This window comes from Cololabis saira, chromosome 5, assembly GCF_033807715.1.
Source record: "Cololabis saira isolate AMF1-May2022 chromosome 5, fColSai1.1, whole genome shotgun sequence".
Lineage (NCBI taxonomy): Eukaryota > Metazoa > Chordata > Actinopteri > Beloniformes > Belonidae > Cololabis > Cololabis saira.
The window spans coordinates 583,302-600,124 of record NC_084591.1 but is presented as its reverse complement, the minus strand read 5'-3'; the positions used below and the strand labels follow the sequence as shown (position 1 = coordinate 600,124).

Genomic DNA, 16,823 nt, shown 5'->3' with positions numbered 1-16,823 from the left:
TATGGCTCTTTTTTGTAATATGTAAAGAGGCAACAGGTTGGTTTTATACGCATTACCCCAGACTTCCACACAGTAACTCAAATATGGCAAAACAAAAGAATAATATAAAATAAGTAGAGACTGTTGGTTAAGTATTTTTTTTATGAATCTTTATTTCGGCTTGTACAGAACAAGATGCAAAGGAAGAAAAAAAAACAACATTTCTTTTGCCGAAAAGGTGTAGGCTGAAGCCGTAGCTTATAGTGCTACACTTTTTTCTTTTGATCAGCAAAAAATATGAGACATTAGCTTTTACTCAGTGAAACAAACAATACATAAAGAAGAAAAAAGAAATAAGTAAGACAAAATATAAAATTGACATTTCACATCCTAGAATGTTTTTGATAGAATACTTTATAATTATAGTGTTTTATATTTATTTACAATATTTTCTTTAAACAATTTCTTAAACTTGACGATAGAGCGACACATTTTTAGGTTGTTATTACAACTATTCCAAATTTCTCTTGCCTTAACTGAGAAATTTGTATGAAATGATAAAGTATGAGCCTAGATCGCCTCATAACACCCACACTCTTAAAATCTAATCTAATAAAAAGCTTTATTGCACTCTGGAGGACAACGTCCAGTGTTTCTGCTGATAGACCAGCATGACATCACAGCTCAGCTAACAGGCTAACAATCATCCAGGAATATTACATTTACTTAACATAAAATAAACCATCTATACATTAATACAACTCAGAATGGAGCGAGGACTCATCTGGATGAAATGTTTCTGACTGTGTCATTTTATTTCCCTTTTTCTACTTTTGAATGTCGTTAGTTTAATAACTGCTAAAACATCCATCATATAAATTCTGTTAAACAACAATTAAGATACAACCTTATTTTTTTACTCCTCTTTCGGTGTTTTGAACCAGACTGTAAATATGTTTCTTTCTGCTGTAAAGTTGGACATTTGAACACGGAGGTCAGTGAGGTAACTCTGTGGCGGCCTCTAGTGGTCGGTGGAGGAACTGCAACCTGAGCCTGGAGGTCTGACGTTGGTGCTCGGGGGAGACGTGGACGCTTCAGATGTCAGAGTATCCCACAATGCATTTTTCACTAATAAGCCAAAGTAAAATAAGAGAGATGACTAAATATAAAGTTATAACTTAATTTTTGTTAACAGAATGTCATCATAAGACGATTTTAAGTGAGAATATTTGTTATAACTTCACATTTGTGGTAAAGTTTTGAAGATAGAACTTCTTCTAAAACGTCCTCGAACATTTTCAGGATAAACTCGCGTCAACTTTGGGTCTAATGTACAAAACGTGCGTACGCCACTTTCTACGCTTACGGTCGGATATACAAAAATGTATTTGAACGTAGAAAGTTGCGGTCTTTCACTCACACATCAAGGCTGGTTCACGCACTTTTCTGAGGTTTTGTCCGTTGGCGACACTCACTGGTGATGCAGTGAAGTGCAGAATATGAGGAAACGTAACGTCAACAATAAGTTCACGACCACGTGAAGGACACGACAGTCCCCACATCACCAGGGGCCTCATTTATAAAGCTTGCTTGCGCACAAAACAGGGCTTGAAAGATGCGCCACCTTCTACGCAAAGGTTGGGATTTAAAAAGAAAAAAATGAAAAATGTGCGTATCTCTACGGCAACCCTGACCCTCCCGTAGGAACTTACTTAAGACATGGGGAACTGGCGACGCAGGCGGTGAGGTGGTGAAATTAAGCCAGATTCATGTCATACTCTTAATAATGTCATCACATATCACAACATATGTCAGGCTTATGATAAAATAGCACTGATCGTGTCCCTCTGTGTGTGAAGCTCAGCGTCAGTCAGGACTCTGGTGCTGCTGGAGCTGCTGCCGCGGTGAGTGGGCTCGCCACCCGTCCCTTGAAATACGGAATTGTTACGTAATTGGGAATTAAAAGTATTGAACCCATACGGAACGCAGTTTATTCCGTATTTCACAATCGTCCCATGCACGTCTGTCACACACGCACTAGTTAAGCCTAAATTATGGTTCCACGTTAAACCGACGCAGAGCCTACGCCGTAGGTTACGCGGTGACGTGCACTGTATGGTGTGCGTGGCCGCGTTACCTACGCCGTAGGCTCTGCGTCGATTTAACGCGGAACCATAAATCAGTCTTGAGCAGCACTGAGGGGAGGAGGGGGAGCGGGGCTGTCACAGTTTTAATGATTTGTAATTACAGGCTGAGCCTACCGTTAGTTTTTAAACTGTAAAAAGTGGGGGGGACAAAAACATGATTTTGAAAAGTGGGGGGGGACATGTCCCCCTGTTCCCAGTGGAAATTGCGCCCTTGGGCCTCACAGCATTTTATTTTCACTCGCTTTATTTAATACTATTTATATACTATTTATACTTTTACTGTGACCACCACATAATGTGGTTTTCCTGTCCTCCACCTCATCCACAACATCTCGTTCTCAGTCTCTGTGAAATTTAGTGTCCCGGTGGCTCCACACGTCTCATTCATCCTGACACAGCAGGAACAGACTGCAGGTGCCGCTGTGCATGCTCAGCAGGATAATTCATGTGCAAATACAGTCATGAACTACTTTGCATTGCCCTTTTATGGTAAAAACCCTGGGCGTCCCCTCTACGTCATAGAGTGACGAGGGGGGATCCCGATCACGTGACGGATGCCCCCGAATGAATTTTTATGGCTAATAATTCAGTCTGAATACTGGTGCTCCAACGTCATCTTTTGAATGGATATTTGTAGTTTTCCGAGCATAATAATTATACTACTACTACTACTACTACTACTACAACTAATAATAATAATAATAATAATAATAATAATAATAATAATAATAATATCCGACGCTTGGTCAGGCGCTTTTGGCGACACCTACTGACGCAAAAGGTATCCATCTGCATCTCTCTCAGACGCAAGAGGAATACTATGGATTCCAATGTAATTGCGTCTGCTCTTACAACGCCATATTAAAACAAATTATAAACCACATTAACACTTCATAGAAACAAAATAGATCGAGGGATGAGGTCTGCAAGATCTGTTTTGAAACGTTGCTTAATACGTTACGGCATTGAACCAACCCTTCCTGTCGGCGAGATAGGCAGCAGGACAAAACGTTAAAATAGCACTAATAAATGCATATATTGATCTTTTCCATCACATACGTCTACTCACAATATAAATATATATTTTATGGTCACACTTTGTCTGTTGAAAAATGAGCGGATATATGATTTCTGAACCCTAATGTCAACATCTTAACCCTAAACCGGAAGAGGTTACAGAACTACAATTTGCGCCAAGTTACAACACACAGCATTGTGCTACGTCATAGCTTTTGTAGTTCCAATGAATTAGCGCTTATAAAACTGTGATCACGAACTTTGCAAGCTTATTATATGTTTTTAAGGGTGGGAAGCACACCTGTCTGGTCTGATTTTGACTTTTGTATTGGTAAGAGGGTGAAATCATGTTTTTTATAGGTTTTGACCCTATTCAGTGGCGCCCCCTATTGGACTACTGTCGGGCATGATAGTAGAGGTGCAGAGCTTTCCAAAACTGTTCACCTCATGTCTCTAGCATATTTTTTTGTTGAACTATAGGCCTTCAAAAGTGTCACAGGTACAAGGTTCAAAGGGCACACCTGGGGAGCAGGAATTGCCCACAAATCTGATATTGACATATGTTGCTCCTGAGGTCAAGACCTTTCCAACGATGTCTTCACTGTTGTCCTACGACAAAGTTTGATGTTCTTGTTGGTACACATCATAGATGTTTGACTTGTATATTCAGAGACCTCTTTAAGGGCCAAGCTGGAAACAATCAGTCAAAATCTTTTAACGAGTATTTTGTGTCCAGATTTCTTTAAAGGGGACATATTATGGCATTTAATGTATATTTTAAACAGGCCTTGAATGTCTTAAAAACAATCTAAAGCTTGTTTTTTCTACATAAATCAGAAATTCAGCCTGTGGGCCATGTCTATAGTTTTACCGATTCTAACCCCTTTTTCTGTGCTCCATTCTAAGGGAAGGGGGGGGTATGATAATGAGGCTCTGCGCTGATTGGCTGCTTGAATGACGTGTAGCAGGGGAGGAGCATAAGCGTCGCTCCGGGGAGAAGTGCTGCTGCTGCGTAGCAAAGCGTGTCCACGGTTCTGCGTTAAATCAACACGTACCTACGCCGTAGGCTCTGCGTTGGTGTAACGCGGAACCATAAATCAGCCTTTACTCACCTCGTCTTCACACTAATTCACACAGGAAGATTGAATTGAATTCTAAACAGGTACACCACAGTTATTTACTCCAATTCCTCATCATTTCATTTCTTATGTTACGAGACAAATGAATCCTGTTAACTGTAAAGAAATCACAACACTGAATTTTCACAAATGGCAACTTTATTGTTAAAATATATAAATAAAATGTATGCACTATTGCTGGCTCAAGGAAGGACCGCGCGTCTTCTGAATGTGAACAGCTCCAGGTGCTTGAAAGATCTGAAACCACAGAAGAAAAATGTATTACGGTACTGAGCCGCCGTCATACAAATATAAATGACATAAAAAAAAAGGAACTTACCGCTGACTCGTGTGCAGTTACTGGGTCCGTGCTGTGGGCACTGATCCTTTTATGAGGGTAAATGTCGATGCAAAATCTCATTTCTACTCTCCCTCGCTGTTCAAACAGTCACCGCTTGTAAACAATGGCGGACGCCCGGCCGGCTGAGCTGGTAGTGGGCGTGGTTTCAGCAGCGGAGGAGACCGAGGGCGTGGTTTGCATTTTGCTTACGTAAAGAAAATGCACAAATCAAAACGGCCCGTAGAAACCACATGACACTGGGGGATTCATTCGGGCGGGGGGGGAGCAGACCTTGCAGATTTTCATGGGATATCATCTTTTCTGTGTTGGTAGGCTGAGGGGAGACCACTTTATATATGTTAAAACAAGAAAAAACGTGTTTTTCATAATAGGTCCCCTTTAAAGGTATTGTGACATGAAAAACACATTTTTCTTGATTTTTTGTGTTTTGTTGGGTGTCTTGACATCAATTACACCCAAAAAACAACGAACTTTTAACATTCAGTGTATTGTGTGCTTTCTGGGATTTTCCGCATAACTATGCAAAAACGGCGCATGTGGTTTGGTGGCGGATCGTTACGTAACGATCCGCTAAATCACCGCCCCCTCCACCCAGCTCCCTGCCTCCTCTCCTCTCCAGCGCACCATAAAGGCTGATTTATGGTTCCGCGTTACACCGACGCAGAGCCTACGGCGTAGGGTTACGCGGCGACGCGCACCGTACGCTGAACCCTACGGCGTAGGCTCTGCGTCGATTTAACGCGGAACCATAAATCAGGCTTAACACGGAGCTGTTTAGAGCCTCTTCTGTTCTCATCACCGGAGGAAAACTGCTAAAAAGACCCGCGGCCACTGACTGGACTTAAGATAAGGGGAACCTGCTGCTTGCATGCCTTTATTTTTATGATTGTTTGCTGTGGTTCGCCCTCCTGCTTTTCCGTGCATGCTTCGCCTGTCGCTCCCGGCTTAACTCTCCGACGCCGCTGTTAGCGTTGGAGGAGGTTGGAGGAGGAGCGGGGCAATGATTGACAGGAAAGGGGGAAAAGGACGCGTTTTTCACAGCGCAAAAAAACACTGTAATAAAAAGCCAGGAATGGAGTACTAGAGTGAAGTTTTTCTTGTTACACCCTTTTAGACACATTTGAGGGATGTTGGCCAAGACTTTTAATAGTGTTAAAAGCATGTTAAAAATGATGTCACAATACCTTTAAGATATCGATGATAGTATTATACACAGTCATACTATTCAATTTGGACCAGTTCTGAGTTTATTTTCCCCTTTAACTACTGAGTAGCAGTAGAATACAGCAGATAAGTATTTAATTTAGGAGTACGCTTGAGTAAACAGTAATGTTTTTAATATAAAATATACACTCACTGAAGAGAGATTGTTGGGAAAAATGCATATTTCTCGCGAGAAATGTCATCAAACCACACTTTTAAATTGAAGTATATGCATTTGATCACCTGCTGTGAGCGTCACATATAGCCGGATATTATTATTATTATTATTATTATTATTATTATTATTATTATTATTAGTATTAGTTGTAGTAGTAGTAGTAGTAGTAGTAGTAGTAGTATAATTATTATGCTCAGACAACCACAAATATCCATTCAAAACAGATGACGTTGGAGCACAAGTATTCAGCCTGAATTATTAGCCATAAAAATTCATTCGGGGGCATCCGTCACGTGATCAGGATCCCCCCTCGTCACTCTATGACGTAGAGGGGACGCCCAGGGAATCCCCTGTGGTTGACGAAATGGGAGAAACTTGAAATATCGCCTGTCTCTTCTTAAAACAGCGTTAAAAACGTGCTTTTACAAACTGACAGTAACAAACAGTACCTTGAGCGACAAAAACGCATAATTTAGCCACTATAACAAAGAATAATATATAAATAATAATAATGTAATAATCCGTGTATATATCACGACCACGGATCCCATTGACTTTGCATGGTACAATATCCGTGGTGCTCACACGGAATTATGCCATTTTCCGTGTATATACCACGGAAAATAGTGGTGAGAGGTCGTGGGCATTTCACGGATTTTTGTGAGATCAGTTTGTTTCGGCTTTTGGGTGTACGTGCACTTTTAGTATGATTCCTACGCAGTCCATTTTAAATGAGGCCCCTGGTCTGGGTGTAAACTGGGTCCAGGACTGGACTCTCCAGGGTCTCAGCTGTTTCAGTAATCAAGAGTCAATGATGATCTTTTGTCCTGGAGACAGAAACTAATAGCAAACATGTGATTAAATTAAGTGTAAATGTGGGTTGAGGGTGTGAGCTGAGCTGCAGCTCCACGACTCCATCTAGTGGTCGGATAGTAGAAGTGCAGCAGCTTCCTCACTGCTGTCGGACATGAAGCTGAAGAGAAGATCAGTCAGAGCTGCTCGTTGTACATCTACCATGACATGTGTTTCCTCTGCAGGTGAAGGTAGAAGGTGTGTGTGAGCTGAAGTGAATCCAGCAGCATGGATCAGTGTGAGGACGGAGAGGAGGGAGTCCTTCCCTCCAAAACCTCCCCCAGGGGAAAAAAAAGAGTTGGAGAGAGTTGGAGAGAAGAAGAGAGGTGAGATGATCAACTCTAACTGTCCATGACTCTTCTGCCCGTCAGAGTTCAGCCCTGACGTCACCAAACACCTTTATTACAGGAGACGACGTCGTCCTGGACCTGGACCTGGACCAGGACCTGGACCTGGACCTGGACCTGGACCCAGCTGTGTGTCTTTAAAGAGTGACAGATCCAAGGATAAAATTATTTATTTTAAAGATACACAATTTTCTCCCTCAGTGAGGTGAGTTTTACATAAATGTTTCTGAAAATCATAAGAGACTGAAATGTTTTGATCGTAACATGATTTTAGTTTTAGAAATATGTGTTTAATATTTTGTTTATTTTCAGTTCAGTTCTATCTATAAAGTGTCTATTACAATACAAGTTGTAACTAGGATCTTTCCAGGGACCAGAACATGACCTCAAGTCACCAAACACCTTTATTACAGGAGACGACATGGACGTGGACCTGGGCCCAAACTAACAGTTCTATGTACATCTGATACCTGGTTACTTGGTGGACTACAGACACCACTATGTAAACCAGTGTAGACAGCAGACCCTGAGAGGGTCAGAGGGGGGACTGAGGGTCTGGATCATGTTAGTGTCCCCCTGCAGCGTAGCTCTAGAGCAGCATGTCTAGCAAATATCTTGCAAATATTGTGGAGCGAGGTCATTTAGGACTTGATGCACAATTCCATTCAGCATTCGCGCTGCTGCGTATCATCAGCATAGAAATGAACATTGATTCTGGATTATACTTCCCGAGGGCTGCAGGTAGAAACAGAACAAGATTGGTCCTAGCACTGAACCCTGGGGGACACCATAGCAGACCTTAGAACTGAACCCTGCAGGACATCATAGACCCTAGAACTGAACCAGGACACCATAGACCCTAGTACTGAACCCTGGGGGACACCATAGCAGACCCTAGTACTGAACCCTGCAGGACATCATAGACCCTAGAACTGAACCAGGACACCATAGACCCTAGTACTGAACCCTGGGGGACACCATAGCAGACCCTAGTACTGAACCCTGCAGGACATCATAGACCCTAGAACTGAACCAGGACACCATAGCAGACCCTTGTCTATTCAGAAGAAACATCTTGTACCTGAACAAACCGAAATCTGCCAGATAGATATAAAAATGTTTATTTTGATTTTGATCAATCAAATTTAAAGTACATTTTATTATTTTATTTATGTACTTTATTGATCCCAGGATTGGGATATTATTGGGACGCAGCATCACAAGGAACACACAGTGACGAGCCCAAAGTAAAATGTAAAAATATAATAAAGGTATAAAAGCGCTTCCTCAAAATGTCTATATGATGATGACTTGGATTTATATAGCTCCTTCTAGAGACCTAGGGCCCGATTTACTAAGATCCTAAATAAAGAGTACTAAATTGCGTGTGCACTGAAAAAGTTTGCGCGTGCTGTTTGCGTGTGGTTTGCGGGTGATCAACTAAGATTGCGTGCGCAATTGATAACAGGTGCAAACCGCAGTATTTAAATGAGGTGTTGCGTGTCTTAAGGTTTGCGAGCGCAAACTCTGCGCCATGGAGCGTCTGGATGGAAAGCACAGTCACAAGTCACAAGCGCAAAATGAAATTTGACGAGTTGGAGTTAGAGATATTAGTGGAAGAGGCAAATAAACACATTCATGAACTACAGCAAAGAAATTTAAACATTACCAAAAGAAACGCAATATCGGAGAAAACCTGCGATAGAATAAATGCAGTTGGTAACACAAAAAACGGAAAAACGTCTGGTTTTTCATATTTCAATTTTAGGCACAGATCAAAAATACGAAATAGAAAAACTGGCCACAGGACTGAATTTGATTTTAATATTGAATTGGTCGGGTTTGCGTGACCCGGCGGTGCTCGGCATGATCTGAGGAGAAAAAGACAATCAGACACAGAGCTGGAGAGCGCTTTGATTCATCTATTTATGAGTTAAGTTTTTATTCAGATGTCCACAGTATATTGCAAATATTATATATTATATAGCAAACACTGACAGTAAATGTGTGACAGACGGGACCATCATATGGCAAGAAGAGAAGAGAAGTGTTCAGAACAGCGCACAGAGCGCACACTAAAGGCTGATTTATGGTTCCGCGTCACACCAACGCAGAACCGACGGCGTATGCTACGCGGCGACGCACACCGCACCGCGACGCTACGCGTCGGCTACGCCGTCGATTTAACGCAGAACCATAATTCAGGCGAAGCTGCAGTCTCTGCGCTGATACTGACACAGCGGGTCGGAGCGGATTTGGTCATGATGTTTAACCTGTGTTTTGTGATTAATAAGCACGGGTTTTAATTAAATGTAATTTACGAAGGATGATTTCACGTTCAATAAGATAAGTAATCAATAAAATACAAAGTTTTGCACAAAGGCTTGGCCTGCTTGTGGGCGAGTGGAGGGGGGCACATTAAAAGAAGGTGGCAAGATATAAGGTGGAGAACTAAAGAAAAAGTGGCCTTTAATAAAACTTAATAAAACTAATAAAACTAATAAAACAATTTTTTAAATAGCATGCAGCAGAATAAAGACTCTCTCTCTGCGTATTCTTTGATTTTGGATGTCGCCTCCTTGCCACAATAACAGCAGCAGCAGATTAGCACCTTCCTTTCAAACGTATTAAATACAGACGCAATCACAATACGCGCAATTACTTTCAGGCTTGGTAAATCTCATTGCGTGTGGTAAATGGACCAATTTGCATCTTCCCCTCCCAGTATTTAAGATTTCTGGCGGGTACGCCCCTTATTGATTATTCATCAGGGCAAAAGTACTAAATGGATTGCGTGTGCAATTTTGCGCATTTCAGAGACGCAGTCGTCTTTGCACGCTGTTAGTAGATCAGCTGGCACTTTGGTTTGCGGGTGATGTCAAGTTTGCACACGTTTTTACGCACGCAAACCTTTAGTAAATCAGGCCCCTAGAGCGCTTTACAGAGATCATTATTCATTCATACACATTCTCACCAGTGGTGGTAGCTACGTTTGTAGCCACAGCTGCTACGTTTGTAGCCACAGCTGCTACGTTTGTAGCCACAGCTGCTACGTTTGTAGCCATGGCTGCTACGTTTGTAGGCACAGCTGCTACGTTTGTAGCCACAGCTGCTACGTTTGTAGCCATGGCTGCTACGTTTGTAGCCACAGCTGCACTGTGGCAGACTGACGGAAGCGTGGCTGCCATATCACGCCAAACGGCCCCTCCGACCACCACCAACATTCATACACATTCAAACACATTCACACGGGGAAAGGTGGGTAAGGTGTCTTGCCCAAGGACACTACGACAGCAAACTGGGACAGAGCGGGATTCGAACTGCCAACCTTCTGATCATTGGACGACCCGCTCTACCACCTGAGCTACTGCCGCCCCTAATATATACACTCCTGATCAAAATCTTAAGACGAGTGAAGAAGTAGCATTCTGCTCTTCTGGATCTTAAGGAGGTTCTAACTAGAACTTCAAAGTGCAAAATCTGCGCTTCCGGCACGAGTGCAGTAGCATCTGTAAACGGCACCCGCTCAACGCACTGAGCTGTCCAAGGCCCCACATCGTAAACATTTAAGTAGATGTGCAGCAGGGTTTCAGAGCAATGATGAATACATTAAAGTGAATTATTGTACGAGGTTGTGGCATGAGAGAGGAAAGATTTCCTGTGTCTGTCACGTTCTCGGCCTCAGGAGGACCAGCGAACCTTTAACTTACAGGAAGTCCTCTGGTGGACTGTCCTCATCCAAACATGACTCCATGGACCTTCAGACATCATGTGACCTAGTTCTTCATGATTCCTCCACAGATTGGACCAGCAGAGCTCAGAGTCCCCCAGTGGTCCGTCTGTCCAGCAGCATCAGACCCAGCTGGACTCCATCTTTCAGGTCTGTACATGAACAACAACTGCTTCTCCATCTTTTGTCCTCATGTCCATCTGCATGCTGGTCTCTGGAGACCAGTGGACTGTCAGTCTGTCCATCATGGACCTGATGTTTGTCTCCATGCTGGTCTCTGGAGACCAGTGGACTGTCAGTCTGTCCAACATGGACCTGATGTTTGTCTCCATGCTGGTCTCTGGAGACCAGTGGACTGTCAGTCTGTCCAACATGGACCTGATGTTTGTCTCCATGCTGGTCTCTGGAGACCAGTGGACTGTCAGTCTGTCCAACATGGACCTGATGTTTGTCTCCATGCTGGTCTCTGGAGACCAGTGGACTGTCAGTCTGTCCATCATGGACCTGATGTTTGTCAGAATCAGAATCAGAATCAGAAAAAGCTTTATTGCCAAGTCAGACATAATTCAGACGAGAGAACTTGACCCATTAATACGGACGCCATTTTTAGAGGAAGGATGACACTGGGATGGAGGGATGAGAAAAAAAGGATCTTCACTCTGTGTATTAATACCTAGTGTCAAGGTGCAAAAAAACACCTCAGCACAGAAAAGCAACAAACACACAACAAAACAACATCATAAGCTCATGGGTATACGATATGGGCAGGTCGGGATGTGGGGGAGGGGACCAGGCACAGGTCATCCAAGTGAGGACCGCGGCCATTGCAGCTGGCGCTCCAACCCGGAGTGTGTGAGGGAGGGGCTGCTGATAAGAGGGGGGGCCAGGAAGGCGTTGAATATGGGGAGAGGGATGTGTGTCAGTGTGTGTGTGAGAGTCTGTGACACGATAAGTCCGAGAACCTTCGACCAGAGTGCAGACTCCATGTCTCCACGATTTCAGTCTGGTTGGGTCCTTCATGTGTCTTCTGTTCCAGCTGCTGGAGGACGACATCGTCATGTTTGTGAAGGACGAGCTGAAGAAGATCCAGAAGGTTGTGAGTCCAGATTACCCAGAATCCTCAGAGAGTCTGGAGGAGGATGAAGATGAAGAGCAGAAGAGCATCAGAAAGACATTCATGAAGATCACAGTGAAGTTCTTGAGGAGGAGGAAGCAGGAGAAGCTGGCCGACCTTGTGCAGAGCAGTAAGACGTTTCTCTGAACATCTGAGCTGCTGGATAAACCACACCCAATGTCTCAGTAGATTACCAACATTCACAGATCAGACACAACATTAAACCCACTGGAAGGTGGAGTAACTCTGCTCATCTTCTTGCACCAGTCTTCTATTAGGAACATGTCATTAATAAAGTCATTAATATCCTAGTAAATAAAAGTTTTATTCTAAAGTGTTGAACCGTTTGGATTCAATATTCAGTTCCAGCAAACACAAAACAAACATTATGGGCCAAATCCACAAAGAATAGATTGCGCCCGCAAATAGTGCTGTGAATTGCACCGCATTTGCGCCCGCAATTTCCCCCGCTTTAAGGTCCTATTCACAAAAGACTTAAAGTTTTGCAGCTGAGTGCAATTTTCCCTTGTCTGAGTAAGTGAGCGGAGCTGTTTCCAGCAGGCCCGGTTCTACGAGGGTGCATAAGCATGTATTGCACCCTCAGTTTATGTGTTTGCTCAGTTGAAAAGACGAAAAGAAAACTGACAAATGCCCGCGCGTCAAGCCTGATTTATGGTTCCGCGCTAAATCGACGGCGTAGCCTACGGCGTAGGGTACGCGGTGACGCGCACCATAATTTCGTGTCACCGCGTATCCTACGCCGTAAGCTCTGCGTTGGTGCAACGCGGAACCATAAATCAGACAGTGTCCGTCACTAATCTGCTTGCAGCAGTTTCCTGCACCAGCCAGACGCTGCTCTCTGCTGCTCCGTTAATAAAGTAACGATGGATATTCAGAAGTGGTTCAAGCACAACCACGCCAGCAAGTTTACAGGACTGTCTCAGAAAATTAGAATATTGTGATAAAGTCCTTTATTTTCTGTAATGCAATTAAAAAAAACTAAAATGTCATACATTCTGGATTCATTACAAATCAACTGAAATATTGCAAGCCTTTTATTATTTTAATATGGCTGATTATGACTTACAGTTTAAGATTAAGATTCCCAGAATATTCAAATTTTTTGAGATAGGAAATTTGAGTTTTCTTAAGCTGTAAACCATCATCAGCAATATTAAAATAATAAAAGGCTTGCAATATTTCAGTTGATTTTTAATGAATCCAGAATGTATGACATAAGCTAATGAAATGTCAAATGTTAAGAGGCTGTGCGCATTTACGCACAAGGCATAGCACCGGTAACTTCATTAACACGGGATCGGGATCAGACGGTAATTCATGTTCTGTGTTTTTGCTACACACACCTACAGGTCAGCTGTTAAACACACACATTCTAGATTTATATGTTTATATGGTGAAATTGTTTGTAATAAAGCAGCCCCTTACTGTATGGATGAATCCTGAGCTCCGTCCTGTTATTTTTATTTTTAAATCCGAGATAAGTCCACGACCCCACTTGATCTGACTGTAGATTTCACCCTTAATATCATTCAGTATCACACAGGCATGAATGATATTGAAGAGAGAGAGAAAGAGAGACAGAGGGCAAGTGAGGAGTGAGTTTGCAGCAGTTAATACATGCTTCCAAAAGACGGTATTTGCTCCACTATTTTTGCGTGTGGCAAATAGCACTGGCCTTTGTGAATTAGACGGTTTTTGCAATGAAGCTTATTTGCATAGAAAGGGTGCAATTTTGCGCAGAATGTATGAATATTACCTAATTTACATGCATGCAAATGGCACAGGCGCACCATGACACTATTTGCTTGGCAGCGCAGTTTGTGGTGCAATTCGCCCTTTGCGGGTGCTTTGTGAATTAGACGCTCTCTTTTTGTCTCATTTGCACCGGTTTAGCGGCCGCAAAAGCCGCGCAATCCTTTTGTGGATTTGGCCCTATGTGTCTCAAATGAATCATAGAGGAAACACTGTTCTTGTTCCTCTGATTGATCGGGGGGTTTTTGGGAGGAAAACGCTTCAATACTCCTCATTGAACGGCTGATCAGTGAATGTTGAAATGTTGATTCTTTAGAGGAAGTAGAACTTGTTGTGGGCTAGTTTTAATCACTAAGTGGTTTTCTTTATTTCATCTTTATTTAGAGACCATCGCTGCCATTTGTCCATCCAAACTCAAAGTTCAGCTGCAGAAGAAGTACCAGCATGTGTCTGAGGGAATCACTAAAGCAGGAAAGACAACCCTTCTGGAGCAGATCTACACGGAGCTCTACATCACAGAGGGAGGGACCGGAGAGGTCAACGACGAACATGAAGTCAGACAGATTGAAGCAGCTTCCAGGAAACCAGACGGAGCAGAAACAGCCATCAGACAGGAAGACATCTTTAAACCCCCACCTGGAAGAGGACGACCAATCAGAACGGTGATGATGAAGGGAGTGGCCGGCATCGGGAAAACAGTCCTAACGCAGAAGTTCAGTCTGGACTGGGCTAAAGGCAGAACCAACCAGGACATCCAGTTCCTGCTTCCATTCACCTTCAGAGAGCTGAATGTGCTGAGAGAGGAGAAGTTCAGCTTGGTGAAACTTGTTCATCACTTCTTCTCTGAAACCAAAGGAATCTGCAGCTTTGAAAAGTTCCAGGTCGTGTTCATCTTTGACGGTCTTGATGAGAGTCGATTTCCTCTGGACTTCCACAACAATGAGGACCTGACTGATGTTACAGAGTCCACCTCAGTGGACGTGCTGCTGACAAACCTCATCAGGGGGAACCTGCTTCCTTCTGCTCGTCTCTGGATCACCACACGACCCGCAGCAGCCAATCAGATCCCTCCTGAGTATGTCTCCATGGTGACGGAGGTCAGAGGGTTCACTGACCCACAGAAGGAGGACTACTTCAGGAAGAAGATCAGAGAAGAGGAGCAGACCAGCAGGATCATCTCCCACATCAAGACATCACGGAGCCTCCACATCATGTGCCACATCCCAGTCTTCTGCTGGATCACTGCTGCGGTCCTGGAGAACGTCCTGGAGACCAGAGAGGGAGGGCAGCTGCCCAATACCCTGACTGAGATGTACATCCACTTCCTGGTGGTCCAGGCCAAACTGAAGAAGGTCAAGTATGACGGAGGAGCTGAGACGGATTCACACTGGAGTCCAGAGAGCAGGAAGATGGTGGAGTCTCTGGGAAAACTGGCTTTTGAGCAGCTGCAGAAAGGAAACCTGATCTTCTATGAATCAGACCTGAGAGAGTGTGGCATCGATGTCAGAGAGGCTTCAGTTTACTCAGGAGTGTTCACCCAGATCTTTAGAGAGGAGAGAGGCCTGTACCAGGACCAGGTCTTCTGCTTCATCCATCTGAGTGTCCAGGAGTTTCTGGCTGCTCTTCATGTCCATCAGACCTTCATCAAGTCTGGAGTCAACCTGCTGGAGGAACAAAGAAACACCTCCTGGTGGATAAGAGCAGACACTCACCTCTATCAGAGTGCTGTAGACAAGGCCTTACAGAGTCCAAACGGACACCTGGACTTGTTCCTGCGCTTCCTCCTGGGTCTTTCACTGGAGACCAATCAGAACCTCCTGCGAGGTCTGATGACATCAAACCAAAGAAGTTCACAGAACAATCAGAAAACAGTTGAATACATCAAGGAGAAGATCAGTGGGGATCTGTCTGCAGAGAGAAGCATCAACCTGTTCCACTGTCTGAATGAACTGAACGATCGGTCTCTGGTGGAGAAGGTCCAACAGTACCTGAGGTCAGGACGTCTCTCCACAGATAAACTGTCTCCTGCTCAGTGGTCGGCTCTGGTCTTCATCTTACTGTCATCAGAAGAAGATCTGGAGGTGTTTGACCTGAAGAAGTTCCGAGCTTCAGAGGAGGCTCTACGGAGGCTGCTGCCGGTGGTCCAAGCCTCCAAGAAAGTTCTGTAAGTACCAACAGACATGTAGAGAAAATCCTTTTCGGGACCTCCACATGAGTTTTTCCTTCATCCGCGGACTTGAAGAAAAACACTGGAGTCAAAGTTCAGCTGGTGTTCCGTCCAAATACTGTGCAGGTCTTTATTGCAAGATTTACAATCAGCACCAATACACAGGAGAGCCGGCATGGTCCCGGTACCGACTCTAAAACTTAGTAGATTTCCATTCTTCTTATATACTTTTGAAGGATCTGGGGGCCACGCCCCTGTATCCAACAGTATCCCTCAAAACTTCCCCTCATGTCAATTCGGCCAGTGGTACAGCAATAAATCATTCAACTTCTTGCAACACTATCCACCCTCCCCAGCGTCTTTTTTACCACCATAGGTGTCGTCTCCCACGTCTCGTGTCATTGCTCAAAATCTGGAGATCGTTTTGGCCCTCTCAGGGAGGATTCCCCGAGAGACACTTGTTTATTACTAATCTTGGTGTAAATTGCTCAAACAAAAGCTACCTCTAGACACCTGGTGTGATGTATAACGCTCCTTGTATCAAAGAAAGGGGAGATAATTTTGCACACAGACAGTAATAGAGAGAGAGAGACGGAGGGGGGGCCTCTCAGTCAAGAGGCCGGTGTGTTTTCTTCACAGACAGTGAGGCCCCTCGCAGGAGACCGGCGTACTTTCTTCAAATCTGAGCTAAGACAGGCAGCATACAACATTCCTATGCATAGAGTTGCAATGATTCTTCACGGTCACCAAAGTTTTAAAAACAACAATGATTATACAAAACTATTACTCTCTACTACAAGGAAGGTGAAGATGGGGAGGAAAGACACACACACACAC

General features: G+C 43.8%; 1 protein-coding gene across 2 annotated transcripts in view; it reads left to right on the top strand.

Annotated features, from left to right (window-relative positions):
* The first annotated feature begins 11,968 nt into the window (after positions 1 to 11,968).
* The window catches only part of LOC133443627 (NLR family CARD domain-containing protein 3-like), a 7,948-nt gene continuing 3,093 nt past the window's right edge, over positions 11,969 to 16,823 (top strand). For both annotated transcript variants that reach the window (XM_061720707.1, XM_061720706.1), the window contains exons 1-2: positions 11,969 to 12,176; positions 14,204 to 15,983. In XM_061720707.1, the coding sequence (XP_061576691.1) occupies positions 11,990 to 12,176; positions 14,204 to 15,983 (1,967 nt within the window). In that variant the 5' untranslated portion in view covers positions 11,969 to 11,989. The remainder of the gene's footprint in view (positions 12,177 to 14,203; positions 15,984 to 16,823) is intronic.